The 20,046-nt window shown below is 42.0% G+C and overlaps 1 protein-coding gene across 8 annotated transcripts in view; it reads right to left on the bottom strand.

The window, feature by feature from the left end:
- Positions 1-491: 491 nt before the first annotated feature.
- LOC148368300 (uncharacterized) overlaps positions 492-20,046 on the bottom strand; it is a 28,406-nt gene continuing 8,851 nt past the window's right edge. For 2 of the 8 annotated variants that reach the window (XM_088330330.1, XM_088330332.1), the window contains 2 exons: positions 16,752-16,844; positions 12,482-14,570 (listed from right to left, as the gene is read on the bottom strand). In XM_088330330.1, the coding sequence (XP_088186456.1) occupies positions 13,456-14,570; positions 16,752-16,844 (1,208 nt within the window). In that variant the 3' untranslated portion in view covers positions 12,482-13,455. Of the gene's footprint in view, positions 2,340-5,530; positions 5,624-12,480; positions 14,571-16,751; positions 16,845-20,046 lie in introns of those variants that run through there. The other 6 variants (XM_088330331.1, XM_088330333.1, XM_088330337.1 and 3 more) reach the window with 5 other exon arrangements.

Here is a 20,046-nt window from a genome sequence, read left to right as displayed (position 1 = left end):
AACATCAATAAGAAGATTTGGCCATGCTTTCACTGCTAAAAATAGTTAGCTGGATGGCAGTATTTTCAGTAATTTGTATAATGTACAATATTGTGAACTGAAAATTCTGAAGTTATAACTGCGTTGTAATAGCAATTAACTGATGATTAAATCTGAATGAAAATATAGATTCATATAATTAGTTCAGCAATATAATTTTGTATAATGTAAAAAATTGTTGTGAACTGAAAAATCTTGAAGTGATAACTGAATTGTATTACCATTTAACTGTGATGATTAAAACTGAAGTGTATCATATATTTTTATATTGTATATTTGTCACGCAAATTTACAATTTCAACCTCGATAACACTAAATTTTGCGGACCCATAGATCTCTGTTGGGACCCATAGATTTTTGAGCATGCGAGTCCCCCGGACCCACCACTTTTCAGAAGTAAAATGAACATTGTCGGAGTTTGTGATTAGTGGGGAGAAGAAATACTAATGGCATCATGGCATACACATCTTTTATTAGGAATACTTGATATGACAGTATTACATCTTTCTGTTTTTCAATAAGAACCCACGGGATCATATTTTACCCCAATGTGCATTCAAGAGTTAATACTAGTGTGATCGGACTGTTGAGAAGCAAAGACGTGTCTGCAGGATGTCACCAGTCACCCTTAGAAAAGTTCCAAATACTAATGTTTAGTGGATCAGATCCTGATCAAGTTGGACAAGGTACCAGATAAGGCTTCACCGAGGCTTTACGGCAGATAACATTTCCGCTTACCGGCTTCACAGACGTTCTCTCTGCTTTTGGGCTAAATCTTTCACGATTTGCAGCTTGGAATCTGCAGAATAAAATTTTCTTTTTGGTGACATTTCGTTCAGTTTCATTACGCTGCACCTGGACGCCCAAGTCTTCGTTTCGGCGCAGCGCTTTAACTGCACCCCCGATTTGAGGTACTCGCCCCCAAGTAAAAGAGCCGAGACGCATAATTTGGCACCAAAAGTACGCACGGCCAAAGGCTTTACCCTGAGCCCGGTCACTCAAATCGAGTTAATCGGTCGAGTCCGGGCTTATATACCCGCGGGCCGGGCTGGCCAGGAATATTTAGGCCCGCTCATACCTCTATTTTGATGAATGTTTGACCACAAACTGAGCAGACAAAAGGCTTCTCGCCGGTGTGGGTGAGTTGGTGTAATTTCAAGTGTCCATTTTGGGTAAATCTTTGACCGCATACTGAGCAGCTAAAACGCTTCTCGCCAGTGTGGGTTCTTGTGTGTAATTTTTAGTGCCGATATGGATGAATTTTTCACCACAAAGTCAACAGGTCAAAGGTTTCTCAGCAGTGTGGGTTCTAATGTGTTTTTTTAGGGTCCTACTATCGGCGGATCTTTGACCGCATACTGAGCAAGAAAGAGGCTTCTCGCCAGTGTGGGTGAGTTGGTGCGATTTCAAGTGTTCATTTCGGGTAAATCGTTTTCCACAAATTGAGCAGGCGAAAGGCTTCTCACCAGTGTGGGTTCTAGTGTGTTTTTTTAAGTTCCCACTTATAGTGAATCTTAGACCACAAACTGAGCAGGAAAAAGGCTTCTCACAAGTGTGGGTTCTAGTGTGTAACTTCAAGTGTTCATTTTGGGCGAATGTTTTACCGCATACTGAGCAGGCAAAATTCTTCTCCCCAGTGTGGGTTCTAATGTGTTTTTTTAAGTTCCCACTGACGATGAATCTTTTACCACAAATTGAGCAGGCAAAAGGCTTCTCGCCAGAGTGGGTTCCAATGTGTGTCTTTAAGTTTCCACTTTGAGTGAATCTTAGACCACAAACTGAGCAAGAAAAAGGCTTCTCGCCAGTGTGGGTTCTAATGTGTTTTATTAAGCCCCCACGACATGTAAATTTTTTACCACAAACTGAGCAGGATAAAGGCTTCTCCCCAGTGTGGAATTTCATATGCAACTTCATACAAGACTTGCGTCGAAACTTTTTCCCACACTGGGAACATGTGTTACCACCTTCCAACTGCGAGTCGCTTTCAGCGTTTGTGGAGTGGGACGTGTCGTCGTCATCCGTTTTCACGTGTTGACGGGAGTTGATGCTTCGAGGCTCCTGCCAACCGTTATCTTCAGGTTGACCTTGATCTTCAGGTTGACCTTGATTTTCGACGGTTGAACGGACCCCGGTCACTCGCAGGACTGGAAAATCTTCCTCTTCTTTAACGCGAACAGGCTCCCCATCCTCTGGCTCTTGCTTAACGTGATAAGGCTTCAGATCTTCCTCCTCTTCCTCAATTTTAACGGCGGGCAACTCTGGTTCCTGCTGCGCAGTAGGAAGATACTTTTGGCTGACGTCTGCAAGACACAAGTCACATTTATTTGTATTGCCCTTAACTCGTTCTGTGCTGTAACATACATTTTCAAAAGCATTGTTCCCGAGTGCCAAAACGTAAAAAAATTCTAAAGGCTTAGGTGTTGCTGATCAGTAAGTATTAGGCCTCTGGGAATGAAATCAGTATGATAAATCCCCACTAGATGCCAAGAGTGGCTTTGTTCAAATCGTTTGCTGCGTCCCATTCTTCTCACTTTCCCTCACTATTTGCCCTAATCACTTGGTTTGGCGCCTGCAAGTGTAATGTGTCCCAATACTATCAAGACCGAGGGAGAAGTCCCCTTCAACCCACAAAATAACCACTTCAGATGGAGGGAAGTCAGGAGCTGACTTGGTTAAAAGTGACTTCCCAGAAGACTTTGCGAATTCTCAATATCAACAAACATGGCTGGAAAGGAACCTCACAATTAAAAGTTCTCTTTCACTTCGCATGTATTTGTGACAAAATATACAGAGATATCTTAGCTTGACATAAATGCAATGAATAGCTCATTTTAGCGTTAAAACATGAACATTGCAAATATCTACTTTACACAGTGAACAAATCTACCGAAAGAGACACAAAAACTCTTCATATTTCAATCTGTAAATTATGATAATTGTGCAGAACATCAAGGTTTAGCCTCTCCCTGTTTTCATCTTAATCGAGTCGTGCCTTTACATCAACTATCAAGTTGCTAAAGCAGTACAATAATGTCATTGCGCTTGTTAACCGCACACAGATTTGCGTGTCCTGTTTTTGTTTTAAATATGATGCTTACATGCGAGATCAAAAACGTGATTGACGCGGAGGAGAGGTAAACATTCCGTCACTGTCAAAATACATTCGTTCTCATCATGCATCGTGAGTGATGTCTCCATCTTTCACGTGGAAATCCAGATCAAACAAAAAACTATCACATAGTCCACTGTCTTCTCTGTCATCACACATTGAATAACCTAATTACCTTCTAAAAACGTTGTTGAAATGTGGAGACAATTCGAAAGCATATGTGATGCTGGCCAATAGAAGGCTCTTACAGCCATGTCCGGTTTGTGCATCTATTCACTATTAGATCACTATCCAGAACACATCCTATCATTTCCTGTCTCGCATCAAGTTGCATCAGCCTGTTTGTGAGCAACTTGTGTCTAATGTGGTCATGCGGGCAAATGTTTCAGAGACTGGGGAGCAAACCAAAGGGCAGATAATGATGAACAGTTCACAAAGAAAAATTTCACCACAAAACAACTGTGGGAGTGAGGAAGCTAATCTGCAGTTTTGCAATCTCACTGTGACAATGCATTAGCCCACGCTAATGCCAGAACAGCTGTCGAAGCGATCGGCCTGGAGAATCACAGGACAACGGGCAGCAAAACATGGGAAACATTGGAAATGAAATACAAGGGATTGCAAAATTAATTTGTTCTACATCATCCTAACCCGTGAACTATTGCTATGTTCATCTTGACTCAAATACATACACAATATATTACAGCGTCATGTTACTGTGAGTGTTGTGATTGCAGAACCTAAAAATGCCCAAAATTGGATCAGGCACTTGTCACGGAAAACAGACGGCATCAAACTAGCATTATCATGAGGCCATGCATGCGGTGGTAGGCCGTTCCGTTGACCCACCGGTATCGGTGGCGTCATTCGCCCCATCTGAACCCATAGAACCACCAATTTTAAGTTGAGAGGTGCAGGAACAGAACCCACCAGCACCCTATACACAGTTGTTTTTGTACACAACAAGGGCATGAAGTAATATTTCTTGTTTTTTCCACCCAACCTAAAGACCAACGTAGAACGTCTTGTGGAAGAGCCGGCCGCCATCACAGCTACCACACCATCCACACCACCGGGCACGTCGACGGCATCTTCCACTCTGGCACCAAACCCCAAATCGCCCAGAAATAAAAGGAAGCACGATACACTCCTTGACTTTTTGAAAGAGGAGTACACCTTAATGAAGAAGTGCCATTTAACGATCAAGCATTCAAGTTAAGAAATAATCAAGAAATCATGATTAACTCAAGACACTTTATTCCTGAAAACTTCAGTCAAAGACCTTAAAACCCGTTAGCTCACTTGTGCATCGTTCCACAAAGGGTTTGAACCTAACAGGCTGAAAACCTGCAATGTTGCATTCGTTTTCATCGCACCAAGTCACGTCGCGATATGGATTCGATTTCGGTTCATCGTGCAGCCCTACTTACCGCCGTCACTCGGTATAAACCCAAAATACCAAATTTTCACGCCCATAAAAGTCTCAGGTTTTTTTCAAATTGTAGAGCGCTCCCAATAGGGCGGTGCGCCTTTTGGGTAAAGCAGCTCGGTGGCCTCAGGGTTGGGCGCCCGCTCCCCCGAACGGGAGGTCACAAGTCCGAGCCTCGGGCAAGTCATGACTCGAAACTTTTTGGGGTGAAATCAGACGTTTTTGTCAGATTGTTCATCTTTCCCCCCCAAATTTCTCCTCTGTGACTTTCAGACATCTCTCGTTTGATTGCCATCATCTAAAACCAACTTAGGACCAACTTGCGCCCTCAGGGTGAGAAAATACACGACATCGAAATACTGAAGCGCTGCCTGGTTTTTGAAACTAAACGTTGCGCCGCCATGATGACCAACCACCTAACAGAATGCGAATGTTGTCCGCTTCAGTTTGCGTGTCGCTACGCGCCATTTTCTCAACAATTCGGTCATGGGGAAAGAAAATAGACGGAGATTATTGATGAATATGAAAAAAAAATCACCGTGAGGAAACTATGTCGTATTCGAAACCACCCTAGCGCACGTGACTGAGTTAGAAATTTTGAAAGAATGAGCGAGACAGAAACCCGGAGGTTATTCGAAAGGAAAGTGCGGTGGACGTCGATGGCCAAATACGAGATGTCAAGTGTTGTGGAAAGCAGATAATAACTTGGGATAAGGAAAGTTGAACCTGAAATGAACTTGAAACAAACAGTCTTTGAGCTGACAAGAGCCTATTGTGTGTAGACATCTGGCGGAAGTCATGAGCCGGGGGCGGGCAACCATCAACAGTTATTTTGAGCTATGCAATAAGGAGCGGTCCCTTTTTGCCATATCTCCTCTCTGCGTATTTTTTGGGGCGACTGCCAATGACGTTCCCTCCAAAATAAGGACGTTGCAGAAAGTAAAGAGACCAACCTGCTCTGTTCAACACAACTCGGAGTATCTTGTAAACAGCCCCTGGCAACTCTGGTTCCTGCCACGCAGTAGGAAGATATTCTTCACCGATGTCTGCAACACAAAAGTTAAATCGCATTTATTTGTGACGACTTTAATCACAGAAACTCACAAAAGGGACGCGCAGAACACCATTGCAACATCAACCTGATCTGAAAGCTACATGAGGGTAAGGAAAAACTCAAAAAAGTTTAGGATGCGGAAAATATAGAAACCTTGGGAAGGGACCACACATTAAATATACAGGAAATAATGAAAACAGGGTTCATATATCTTTTTGATGGCCAAATTTCAGCACTTTTCAAGGGCTTCCAAAGCCATTTTTAAAAAAATTTCTCCAGTGTTTTTTGTCCAATGTTGTCAACTTCAATTTGCGCGTAACTACGCGTCGACATCAATTTCTTGACTCTTCGGTCAAGGGGAAAGAAAATAGACGGTGATCGCCGATGTAAAAAAATATTTGCGGAAAAAAAAAATTCACTCTGAGGCAAATATTTCGTATTCGAAACAGCGCTAGTGCACGTGACTGTTTTGGAAATAAGGTACGTATTTTAAAAGAATGAGCGAGACAGAAGCCCGGTCGTTATTCGAAAGGAAAGTATGGTGGAGGTTGACGGCAAATATGAGATGTCAAGTGTTGTGGAAAGTAGATAATAACTAAGGATAAGGAAAGTTGAACCTGAAATGAACTTGAAACAAACAGTCTTTGAGTTGATGATAGCCTATTGTGTGTAGTAATCCGGCGGCAGTAGCTCAGGAGGTAGAGCGCTCGTCTTGGGATCAAGGGATCCCAGTTCGAATCCTGGGTTGTCCGTGTTACATGTCAAAGTGTCCTTGGGTAAGACACTGAACCCCCAAAGCCCCCAATAAGCAGGTTAGCGCCTTACATGGCTGCACAGATCACGGCCGCTATTGGGAAATGTAAAGCGCTTAGGGAAGTCATTTACTTGAAAAGCGCTATAGAAATCCAGATCATTTAATTTCATGAGCCAGGGCGGGACACCATCACGAGTGATCACGAGTCGTTTTGAGCAATGCAATAAGGAGCGTTCCCTTTTTGCCATATCTCCTCTCTGCGTATTTTTTGGGGCGACTGCCAATGACGTTCCCTCCAAAATAAGGACGTTGCAGAAAGTAATACGACCAACCTGCTCTGTTCAACACAACTCGGAGTATCTTGTAAACAGCCCCTGGCAACTCTGGTTCCTGCCACCCAGTAGGAAGATATTCTTCACCGATGTCTGCAACACACAATTCAAATCGCATTAATTTGTGACGCCTTTAATCACAGACATTCACAAAAGGGACGCGCAGAACACCATTGCAACATCAACCTGATCTGAAAGCTACATGAAGGCAAGGAAAAACTCAAAAAAAGGTCAGGATGCAGAAAATGAAGAAACCTTGGGAAGGGACCGCACATTAAATATACAGGAAGTAATGGAAACAGGGTTCATCCATCTTTTTCATGGCCAAATCTGAGCTCTTCTCAAGCACTCCCAAAGCCATTTTTGTATTTTTCTCCAGTACCTGCAATAGTCTTGTCCCCCTGGCCATTAGACTGTTTAATGGTCAATCAAACACATATCTAAACTGCTGCTAATCCGTACATCTGTGGGTTTTGTTTGACTTTTTGCACTACTGGCAGTTCTTTATAGCTAGCCACTCCTTGCACATCTGTTTCTCTGCACTATTGTACTTACAGCGTTATTGTTACAGTGTTATTGTTCTGTTTACCTGACTTGTTTACCCTACTGCCCATTTTGCACATCTGGTTAGCTACTCCTCTTGCACTATTTGCGCTACTGTAAAATACTATACATAGCCATAATTATTTAGTATATTATTAGCACTCAATACTCCAACTCAATACAACATTTTATTTATATCTGTACATTCAAGGAAACTGTGCGGGTCGGATGTATCGACATTTCGTTCTGTATACACGTGTACTAGAATGACAATAAAGTAGATCTGAATCTGAATCTGAGGAAATAAAAATCCAGCAGCCATCAGAAGAAGGTTTTTCTGTTGTTATCTTTGATGACTAAAATGATGTCGCTATCTTGCTCCTAGCATATACTTTCAGCTATTTTGGGATTTTCCAATCCATGACCTACGATCTTTGTGTGTGAAAGGGCTGCTGTAAAGTGACATCAATTCTGCCATTGTGCTTCAACAATGCCCACACCACTTGGCCACATCACACTTGTTTACAAACATAGAAAGGGCTCTGAAGGTGTTGCGTAATCATATATTTCAATACGGAAGGGAAAAAAAGGAAGAATGTAATTGTGTATAAAAAGCAGAAAAATGAGCCAAATTTGGACTCATTGTTAGGATACGAGTGCATTCCATCAATCGACTGCTGATCTTTTGCTTTTTGTTTTACTTATTTGAATTCGTATTTTTTGTGTGCTTTTAATGTGTCTAAATCGGTCAAGATAAAATGGAAAAAACAATTTGCAATTCTTTCATCAATTTTAGCACTGAAAAGTTAATTATTTTGAATTGATATGTTTATGTTTTGCATTTTCAGTGATTTTGTGGTCAGCATGTGAAAAGCTTCAATTGTTTTGTATTGTACAATTTCGTTTTGTAGATCTGTGAATATTTTGATTTAATGTGTCCTTTGGGGATCCCCTGCAAACATATATGACTAAGGGCCGGTCACACAGCCATTTGCGCCTGAATCACGGCTAAAATTTTGCGATTTTTTTTCCGCCCGTGGTTGCCCGCGATGGAAAATGCGCAAAATTGGCCAACCCGCTGTTCATCGGTGGTATGGGCGCAAAAAAGACGCCGGCGACTGTTCTGCTTCCTCATCGCGTCATTTGCGCGTCATTTTCCCGTGTGGACCACGGGTATAAAAGCTCCCGAGCCGGTGTTGTACCCAAATCCGACTCCTACGCAAAATCCCCCCCTTGCGTGAACGCGCATTCTGCTGCGATCGCTTTTGTTGGAAGCGTGCATTGACGTTGGTGACTTTTTCATCCGCGTTAACAAACGCATTTTGTAGAATACGATCGCACTTTATTGTTTAAATAAACGCGTTATATAGACTAGGTTCTCCAAATTGTTATAATTAGCTCGCTTTATTGTTTTAATAAGCGTTTTTTTTATAGAATACGATCGCTTTTGTTGGAAGCGCAGCAGAATGCGCGTTCACGCGAGGGGGGGAGGATTTTATATACGGTGTGCATTACCGTTCGATGACGTTCACAACAAAAACAAAGACGGAATGGTTTAAGTTGTATTACATTCCCAACAAATGCAACACGAAGTGGTTTTGGTTATATGTTCGCCATTACATTCCCTAAAAGTGATATAAAAGTGAGATAAAACGAGGTAAAAGTGGTTGTAGTAGCGAGTAATCTCGGCAGGGAGGCATTTCTCGGCATAACACCGGGCTGTAGAAATCATAACCGCTCAAGACACAGTCCCGTGAAGATCAAGATTTCAAGCTATGGCACCGAAAAAGCCAATATGTTATTATTGTAATAGTTTTTCAATTTTATTTTATTATATTGTTATCAAATGAAAAAAAATGTCAAGAAATAAAAATGGATTAAGACGAGGTCACTACGCTGACGGGGATCCATGTTCACCCCCTTGACGTCTCGAGCACAACTGACGTGTGCTTGGCAAATCGCGCTGTATATACGCGGAGAAAGGCGTTTGACCGTCACACGCGTAACACGCTAATTTCACGTAATAGCACCGCGATACAGGCGCAGAACATGCTATTACCATGCTCCACCCACGATTACCCGCTGAAATTTCCCGTCCTACCCATGTGTAACCACGCCCTGGCCGCGGCCAGAGCACGTCGTTCCGCGTCATTTCCGCGTCATTACCTCGTGTGCCGCCCGCGGTTAACACGTGCTCAAAGTTTTGAGCAGCTCAAAACTTTTTCGCGCGGCCAACCGCGTGTGAATTTCCGACTGCGAGTAAAGCACTGCTGTATCTCGTCTATATGGCGGTCTCAAAGCGTCCAACAGCGCCCGACAGCGTCTGCTTCACGGCCAGAAATTTCTGGCCGTGATTCAGCCTCGATACGCCCGTGAAAGGCTGTGTGCCCGTGCTCTAAAGTATTGAGCAGCGCAAAACTTTTTCGCGCTGCCAACCGCGCGTGAATTTCCGACCGCGTGTTAAGCACTTCTGTATCTCGTCTGTATGGCGATCTCAAAGCGTCCAATAGCGTCCACCTCACAGGCAGAAATTTCTGGTCGTGATTCAGCCGCAAACGGCTGTGTGACCGGCCCCTAACTGTTGAAAAATTTGGTGGATAATGTAATACTATTGATATTAAATCATTTTTTAAAAAAGTCAGAGGAGCTGTTTGGGAACCAAGAGAGCCTCTTCTCAGTAAACTGAATTAGAAAAGCCAGTTTACTGAATAGAGCTGTCCTCTTGAGCCGCTTCTTCATTTATTGCATGATCTCTGAAGTCGGACTTCCAATCGAGTGGCAGTGGCGAGAATTTCAAGCACTTCACCCAAAACTCAAGCTTTTTGCTGACCTCGAAAACACATTAAATTTCAAGGGTTTCAAGCATTCGAACAAACCCTTCATATGGTTACATTGCAATTACCAATATAGTATTTACTAATTCACCAAAAGAAAGGGAAAACGGGGGCAGTGTCCCTGAAAACGTGAACACTCTATTTGACAGTGCTGTTGCCAGTGGTGGTGTGTGTGATTTAGAAATAGCCTCAAAATTGTAGTCAACTTGTTTGAGGGAGTGAATTTCAGGTGGAGACTGCTATATTAGATCTTATCATAACATTAGTTTGTGTGCGTTTGCAATTGAGAGAGAGCGTTAAAAGAGCTGTTACCATAACATTTGTTCGTCAATCCGGCTCTGAAACGGGAGTGCCCAGACTTCGTAATTCCAAAAGCTCATTTGAAATTGCGGTACACTTTTTGTTTTAAGTCATGTTGGTATTTATCATTTTTTATCATATGAAAATCAGGGAACTATTGAAGTTTTGATCCAACTTCATACGAGTTGCTGCTAAACTTCATTTTATTCACTTTTGCTTTTTAGTTTGAGTGAAGATTTTCAGGAAGCATTTTAAGTTTTCATGTTACTTTATATGAGTCACTCGAGAGCCTCATTTCATTTCCTGCACTTTTAGTATTTGCTCAAGGTGAAAAATTAGTCATTTGCCGTGAAAGGCTGAAAAACTGTATTTAAAACAACTATTCTTTTTTTCTTTTGAATAGTAGATTTTTTTCACCAGCCTGCAAAAGTTTGGGAAGCATTGTCACTGTAGCAGAAGGGAAAATGACGGACCTGCCCCGAGCTGCTTGGAAACAGCGTCCGGTCGTCGACGTTCTCGCTCGGTCTCCTCTTTGGCTCCTTGAAGCTTCTCTTCAAAAGGTCCTTCAGCATTGGAGCACATTTTCTCCAAATTTGAACGAAAAAACGCTCCAACTCGGGAGTAAACAGGACAAACCTTCGGAAAGGACTGCAAGGTGATACTTCTATCGAACTTATGTCGTTTTAAGTAGACTAGAGGACTTTCTCGACATTCTCTTTTTCGGCAGCCATGACACCTTCTCCTTCTCAACACCACCGCAATGGATTGTGGGTACACGTAGCACGGATCACATGCTGCGTTCAAAAAATTGGTGTTTCGGTGGATCCTACCAGATACGACCGAAACACGTCTCAAGAAAGTGGGAACTCGGGCTTTTCCAACCCCCAACCAGGGAAATATAATCGTAAGGACACTCGAAATGGGAGGTCCTAGTTGCAAAGTTGGGGTACATACCCTTTCTCCTGGTCGGAGGTTGGAAAACTCAGTTATCGTATATTTTGGAACGCAACAAAAGAAACACATAGAATACTAGATAGGTCGGGAAAAATATCTTTCGAAGATTGGAGTTAAGTGGACATTTTAAACTTGGGAGACGTTTTACGCGACTTATTACGCGAATTTAAACAAAATTAAAGTGTAACGGGACCCAGGTGGAAGGGCTCGCTCCAGATGGCGTTAAACATTTCTTTAATATTTTTTTGTTGTTGTTTTACCTCATCTGCAAAATAGATGATAAATGTCAGTCTGACACGACACCATTTCATTGTTGGCATTAAGGATCAATTATTGAAAAGTCTCACTAAATCACGTTATGTCCCGCGAGACTTGGCCCAAGCACCGATCTCTGACATGTGAGACTTTGTCATCTAGCGGTGATATACTGGTACTTCTCTTACCCTTTTCTGCTACTATATACATAAACATATTTCATACCTGTCAACCTGTACTTTTTTGGCCGTACAATGCATTTTAAGACGTTTACGACGTACGAGGAAATCTTGATCTTTTGAATGCTAACAGATGAAGCATCGGACTCATTTGAACATTATTCGTTTTAATTGTTAAAGGGGGAACAAATTGGGCTACTGATGGGTTACGTGCTGTATATTCTTCATATTTCAGTTTAATGTTGTCTTACAATGTGGTCATGGTGATTTCCAGTCTCAACTTCATTTTGGCCCAGGAAAATCCAAGTCCCTTTTCTGTCTTGTCTTAACACATAGTTAAGTTTCTGTTCTGGCAAAAGTCATCACTCATAACATAATTTCTGACACTTTCTGACATAACACATTTCCAAATGGCTTTAAATTATATCTATTTGGTTCAGAACCAATTTGGTCAGCAGGCGGTGCTATCGGTTTCCAATACGAATTCATAAGAAATAGCTAGTATTTACCATGAAAGATGCAACTTTAAACACAAAGTATTTTCAGCTTTAAATAATCGATTTTGTAGTTTGTTGATATGGATAATGATTGCTCAGTCCAGAAGAACAATAAGATCGACCCACAAATAATGCACGTTTGATTTTAACACACTACATTTTATTCACATGACAAAAAAATTGTATCGAACAAAAGAATAAAGCACATTGTTGACACAATAACTTAGCAAGGGGGAAGGTTGAAGAAATGATGCAACATGTTAACAGTAATGATCAATGAACCCGGTTATAAGATAAAAAATTAATTTCAATGATCAGGGATTGTTTTCATAGCGTACCAACATGGGCTATTTGCCCATAACATAAAAGAGGTTGTTGCACTCACCCTTTTTGTTTACTTTTGAGAACAAAAAGTCCCTCAGGGGAGGGGTGTGCGAGAAGCAGCTCATGGCCAACCACAAAGATGAAAGAATGAAGGTTTCTATCTCATTTGGCGGTGGACTTCACAGGGATATTTCTCATCCGGACGACAGGGACGGAGAGAACCACAGGCTCTCCAAGCTTTGGGGCTCTGGTGAGACCAGACTACAACCCTGGGGACCTAGGTTGGTGATCTTATTATTATAATACTGATCTATCTATCTACCTTGGTCATATCCCTCAGAGGGATGACCGACAGCAAGACAAACTCATACAATAACAAAGAAAATAAAAGGGAAAAAATAGCAAAAAACGCACACAAACATTTTTGGACCATGGCCAACCCAAATGCACAAACAAGTTAGGCACCGCGAAGTTATTATACCGAAGTTGGTCATACTTTCGTCCCTCCAGATAAAACGGGAAACAAAAAAGCGGCCGTGTCACTCGGGTCAGGGTGACACAACACACTCTTTTGTTCAACAGGGATTGACAGCTTTCACTGGTTTAACCCTGCCGCATCATACAGGTGCCCTGCCCATCCCTTAGAATGCACCCAAACATCCCACTACCCTTTTACGACACCTCTCCACTCATTCCTATCACCAACAATAGCTCTAGCTTTCACTATTAATGATAATTGTTGATAACAGGCAATATTTTATGCAGACAGACAATGAAATAGATCATCTATCAAGAAACATGACACATATGAGAATAATTAATCTTTTGCATCCCTATGAAGACTTTGGGGTTTCAAATCTTTATTCTACAGCTGGAGAGTCTGCTCACTTCCTGTGAATGAATGTGGGTTTTTAGGTGTGATTTCAATTGTCCATTTTGGGTGAAATTTTGACCACAAATTGAGCAGGCGAAAGGCTTCTCGCCAGTGTGGGTTCGTTGGTGTAATTTCAGGTTTCCATTTTGGGTGAATCTTTGACCACAAACTGAACAAGAAAAAGGCTTCTCGCCAGTGTGGGTTTTTTGGTGTTTTTTTAAGCTCCCGTTCTCTGAGAATCGCTTTCCACAAATTGAGCAGGAGAAAGGCTTCTCGTCAGTGTGTGTTCTAATGTGTCTCTTTAAGGTTCCACTTATACTGAATCTTTTATCGCAAACTGAGCAGGCAAAAGGTTTCTTGCCAGTGTGGATTAGTTGGTGAAATTTTAATTGTCTATTTTGGGTGAATTTCTTACTGCAAACTGAGCAAGAAAAAGGCATCTTGCCAGTGTGGGTTAGTGTGTGTGTTTTTAAGTCCCTATTCTGGGCGAATTGTTTTCCACAAACAGAGCAGGCATAAGGCTTCTCGCCAGTGTGGTATCTAATGTGTCTCTTTAAGTTTCCACTTATACTGAATCTTTTATTGCAAACTGAGCAGGCAAAAGGTTTCTTGCCAGTGTGGATTAGTTTGTGTGATTTTAAGCTTCCACTTATAGTGAATCTTTTACCACAAATTGAGCAGGAAAAAGGCCTCTCGCCAGTGTGTAATTTCATATGCAACTTCATATAATACTTGCTTTGAATCGTTTTCCCACACTGGGAACATGTGTTACCACCTTCCAACTGCGAGTCGCTTTCAGCGTTTGCGGAGTGGGACGTGTCGTCATAATCCATTTCCTCGTGTTGAGGGGAGCTGATGCTCAGAGGATCCTGCCAACCATTATCTTCAAGTTGACCTTGATCTTCGACAATTGAACGGACCCCGGTCACAAGCAACACTGGAAAATCGTCGTCCTCTTTAACGCCAATAGGCTCCCCATCCTCTGTCTCTTGCCTAATGTGATAAGGCTTCAGATCTTCCTCCTCCTCCTCAATTTTAACGGCAGGCAAGTCTGGTTCCTGCCGCGCAGTAGGAAGATATTCTTGGCATGCGTCTGCAAGACACAAGGCGTATTTATTTGTATTGCCCTTAACTTGTTCAGTGCCGTAACGTAACGTTCAGAAGCTTGTCCCCGAGTGCCAAAACTTAAAAAAATTCTGAAGGCTTAAGCGCTCCTGATCAGTAAGTGTTAGGCCTCTGGGAATTCAATCATCACTAGATGGTAGGAGTTGCTTTGACCAGATTCCTTTGTAAACACTTATGCCGCGTTTGATTCCTGTATCCACCGTATTACTCTGTAGGGCGGTGAGTAGGCGCTGGCGTATATGCAAAGTACGCGCAGTGTGACGAGAAAAGCAGATATAAGTATCACCTGTTAATGCTGAAAATGACCAGGGGCCTTTGTTGGGATAAAGTATCGTAGGACCTTGCGATCACCATGACAACCTGAATCATGTGATCACGTCACCCGAGACATCAGGGGCCGAGAATTCTTGCAAAGTCATGCATAAGTTTAGTGTTCTTGCAATCAAATGTTATTTGTGTTTATGGAAAGTATTGTTTAGATATTCTAGGTATCAAAATGTATATATATCGAAAGATATTAAAAAAAAAGCAACGAGGCGAAACTTCTGCTTGAAATGACATCAAATCAACTAAATCAACTGTTGTCTCATGAAAGATGACTGTTAAAGCTTTCTTTTGGTGTGCCCTATTCCTGTTTAGCTACGGAGCAAGATTTTCTGTAGGCCATCAAAAATCAGTCAATATGGCCAACATCGGCTGGCATCGGAACTTCCCATTTGAGAGAAACGTCTGGCACTAATCAGAAACACTCGCAGAGGGCTGCAAAGACCACAACGACAACATCCAATGATCTGAAACCTACGCGAGGGCGAGGGCAAGGAAAACAAAACAAAACAAAAAAAAGCATGAGGAAAATGAAGAAACCTTGAGAATGAGTCACACGTGAGGTCATCCATCTCCTTGACCAGGCCAAAATGGATGATGCAAGGGCATCAACAGAAAACACACAACCGACATATGAGTTTTTCTATCCCATAGGAAGTCTCTGGCTGGCTGCTGGGGTTTAATGGTTCCCTCCTGGGTTTCTAAAACGTTTATTATTAAAAAAAAATTATTTGAAATTAATATGAATTTTATAAAAAAGAAAGGTGAGGAGTCCGCCCAGAACTACACGACAGGAGTTGGTCAATGATCTGAAAAGAGCTAGGACCACCGTTTCCAAGGTTACTGTAGAAAATATACCAAGACTTCAGGATTTGAAATCACGCATGGCACGAAAGGTTCCTCTGCTTAAACCAGCACATGTCAAGGCCCGTCTTCAGTTTGCATATGACAATTTGGATGATACGGACGAGTCGTGGGAGATGGTTTTGCCGTCAGATGAGACCAAGATAGAACTTTTTGGTCATGAATTTACTAAGTGTGTTCAGAAGAAGAACAATGAAGAGTGCAATCCTTACTCCAAAGCATGGGGGTGCTTTGGGGGTGTTTTTCTGCACATGGGACAGGACAAGTGCACTGCATTAAAGAGAGGATGACAGGGGCCGTGTATTGTGAGATTTTTGGGAACAACCTCCTCTCCTCAGTCTGATCATGAAAGGTCGTGCCAGGTCTTCCAACACGACAACGACCCGAAACACGCAGCCAGGAAAACCAAGGAGTGGCTCCGTAAGAAGCATATCAAGGTTCTAGCGTGGCCCTAACAGTCTCCAGACCTGAACTCAATCAGAAATCTTTTGAGCGAAAATCAGAGTTCCTCATGTCAGCCCAGAAACCTGACTGATCTAGAGAAGATCTGTGTGGAGGAGTGGGCCAAGATCGCTCCTACAGTGTGTGCAAAGCTGGTGAAAGACTACAGGAAACGTTTGACCTCTGTAATAGCAGACAAAGGCTACCGTACCAAATATCAAAACTCATTTTCTCTGGTGTTACTTTCAAAATCAAGCATTGTGATTTCTGGATTTTTCTTATTAGTTTATCCGTCTCACAGTGGACATGCACCTACGATGAAAATTTTAGACGCTTCAATGATTTCTACATGGAAGATGTAGCAAATAGCAGGGTGTTCAAATACTTATTTTCTTCACTGTGTGTATTTTGAAAGAATGAGCGAGACAGAAACCTGGACCTTATTCGAAAGGAAAGTACGGTGGACGTCGACGGACAAATACGAGATGTCGAGGACGTTGCAGAAAGTAAAACGACCAACCTGCTCTGTTCAACACAATTTGGAGTATTTTGTAAACAGTTCCTGGCAATTCTGGTTCCTGCCACGCAGTAGGAAGATGGTCTTCACCGATGTCTGCAACATACAAGTCAAATCGCATTTATTTGTGACGCCTTTAATCACAGAAACTCACAAAGGGACGCACTGAACACAGCAGGGTTCCTACAGCTTAAGGCAAGTTCAATTCAAGAGTTTTTGAATGCCTTTGATGTCAAATTTAAGACAAAGTTGACAAAAAAAAAAACACACACAATTGAAACAAACAAAAACATGACTAGAATAAGAGGCTATTTTAAACAAAGGTTTTGTTTTTTTTAATTACATATTGGTCCAACGTTTGATCTGAAAAACATAGCACTCTCCAGAGTTTAAGACATTTAAGCAGGTTGCAATGGGTGTTGCAAGGGCCTCACAATCAACCTCAACATAATAATAATAATAATAATATAATAATTATAATAATTTCCTTGTATTGTCATTCTGTCATTCTGTGTAACAATGTACACAGAACGAAATGTCGATTGCACCTGACCCGTTGCAGCGAGCCGATGCAGCCGCAGCCAACAGAGGGCGCCGCCGACCACTTTTTAAGTCTTAGGAATGACTCGGCCGGGGCGCGAACCACCGACCTCCCAGTCTCAAAGCGGGCGCCTTACCATCTAGGCTACTGAGCTGGTATATTAGATGTAAGGTAAGTTATAGAGGGCTCAAGCTTGCCGTCTCAAAATTTCAAAAGATGCAGCAGGTTCTACAATAGCTTGCATCTGGTCCAGGTGCCAATCTGAATACTCAGGACGCCTGAACCTGTCAAACTTCTAAGCTCATCCTTCTCCCTCAAGGACGAGGAAACAAAAGTATGCGGTTACTCTGAAGCTATTAAATATCGGTGTATCTTAAGTCGAGATTGGAACATTTCCTGTCACCAGGTGTCGGACAGTCCCAAACCTGACTTGAGAGACGTTTATTCAAACAGCAACAACAAAAGACTGCACCGACGAGAAGGAGGGTGGGACTTGGGTAGTAGAGGAGAAGATCTTGAGAGGGAAACTTGAGAGGAGATCTTTGGGTGGGGAAAATCTTGAAAATAGGTTACTTGGTAATATCCTTGAAGAAGACTGTTGAAGTTTTGGCACAAGGAGGGAAAACTTGAAAGGGAGACCTGGGGAAGTTCTTGGGGAGGAGAGAATCTTGAAAAGTAGACTTTGGAGTACCCTTAAGAGGAGGGTTGGAGTGAATGGCAAGTCTTGGAGCGGAGAAACTGGAACGTGGAAAGGATTGACGGAAGAGGTCGCGGGAGGCGTAGCTTGTTGTTTTGGCGAGTGAAAGTCTACAGGAATCTAAACGGTTCAGCAAAATGAGGTGGGAGCCTGGGGTATTCATAAGAGAGTTTGCTGATTGTCCAATTGCAAACACCTGCGAAGAGGAAAAGTGGAAGGGGCTGGAAAATAGGGTGAAGCTGCCATGGTTTGGAGATGAGAAGGACTGAAGGCACAAAACACGGACATTTCCAGATGGCACACACCAAAAATACGGAAAAAGGATCACTACAAACACTTTCAGCAGTTTTCCTGTATACAGTACAAATATGTTCATATAGAGGAGACCGGGTACATTTGTAACATTTTGCCTTCTACCTCCCCATTTATGTCGTTAACTAGCATGAAAATGAAGCCAAAAATGTGGACACAAGAACTACTTGCCAGAAATGTGACAATCTTCAGCAGGTTTGACATGAAATGCAAAAAAAAAAAGAAACAGCGAGAAAGAAAAAGGTGGAAATTTTACCGGCATTTGCGTTTTTGGACCATACAATTGAGACACCTGTTTTAAAGAATCAGTGCGAAGAGCTTGGGACTATTCCGGACCTAACTATAGGGTTTTTATGGCCAAATTCAAGCACTTTTTAAGGACTTTTAAAGCCAATTTTCCAATTTCTCCAGAACCATTGAAGGAGGAAATGATGCGCCGATCAAAAGAACGGGAGCCTAAACCTTAGTGTCAGACCCTAACCTTGTTTCGGAACCCTAAAATAATTGAAAATTCTCAATCTCAGTGAAAACCCTAGAAAATAACCCTTGGCCTAACTTTAGACCTAACCCGGTTTCAAACTGTAACCCCGGCCCTAAACCTTGTTTTCTGTTTTATGGAAACCTACATTCAGTTGATAATCCCAATATGGGGCTCAAACCCTAGTTCATAAACCTCAACTTATCCCAAGAGCCAAGAAGAGAAATTGTTTACTTTGGATAAAGTGGATTTGGTGCCAAGAAGGAGGAATTCTGTTTTATTGGAATTTAATTTAAGAAAGTTTGTTGTGAACCATGTTTTGAGTTCGGAAAGGCAAGAGGTGAGGGAGGGAGGTGGGAGTATGGAGTTTGGTTTGCAGGAGAGGTAGAGTTGGGTGTCATCAGCAAAGCAGTGAAAGTGGATATTAAATTTGCGGAGGATATGACCAAGAGGCAAGAGGTAGACGATGAAGAGAAGAGGACCTAAGACAGATCCCTGGGGAACACCTGTGGTGACTAGGGAGGGCTTTGAGGTGAAGGATTTCAGCTGGACAAACTGAGTGCGGCCAGTGAGGTAGGAATGGAACCAACTGAGGGGAGTATGGGTGAGTTTTCACTTTACAGAAAATACATTTTAGAATATCACAATACATGTATAAATCTTTGCATTTTAACAAGATACTTTTAGCAAGAGATCGTATAGTGGATTTTTAACGTTTACAATGAAGTCAACATGTTTTTCTTTACTCTGAATTTTAACCAACATCATCCTTTTTTTTTTTTGTGTATATGAAAAATAGGAATAAAAACAATAATGAGTATAAAAATGGGTACAATTTACCTGCAAATGGATGAGTCACAACATTAGCTTTTTCTGCTGGGTCAGATCTCTTTGATCTCTACAAGGGGAATTAATATTTAGTAAAACAGAAACAAAACGAAAATAAACCTAAACAGCTTGACAATATCAATCACATTACTATGCACGTTGAGAGATTTGTCAGCTGGGGTTATAAAGTTTAAAATTAACTTATTTTGTGGAGCACCAAAAGATATGTCTTACCTTTGTAGTACTCTGGTAAAACTGACAACAAACCCCACCTCCTGGTCACATGTTAGAAGCCAAAACCAAACCCCACCCCATACCAGCAGATGGCACTGTTGGACTCAGCATTGCAGGACATTTACCAAAAACTATACACATATTTTAGCAGGAATTTCAATAAAATAAAAGTTATTATCACACCCGTTACATACACCCCCCTGAAATT

This window comes from Urocampus carinirostris, chromosome 3, assembly GCF_059441175.1.
Source record: "Urocampus carinirostris isolate Australia breed hairy pipefish chromosome 3, RoL_Ucar_1.0, whole genome shotgun sequence".
Taxonomy (NCBI): domain Eukaryota; kingdom Metazoa; phylum Chordata; class Actinopteri; order Syngnathiformes; family Syngnathidae; genus Urocampus; species Urocampus carinirostris.
The sequence above is the reverse complement of the archived record's forward strand: the minus strand, read 5'-3'. Positions and strand labels throughout refer to the sequence as shown.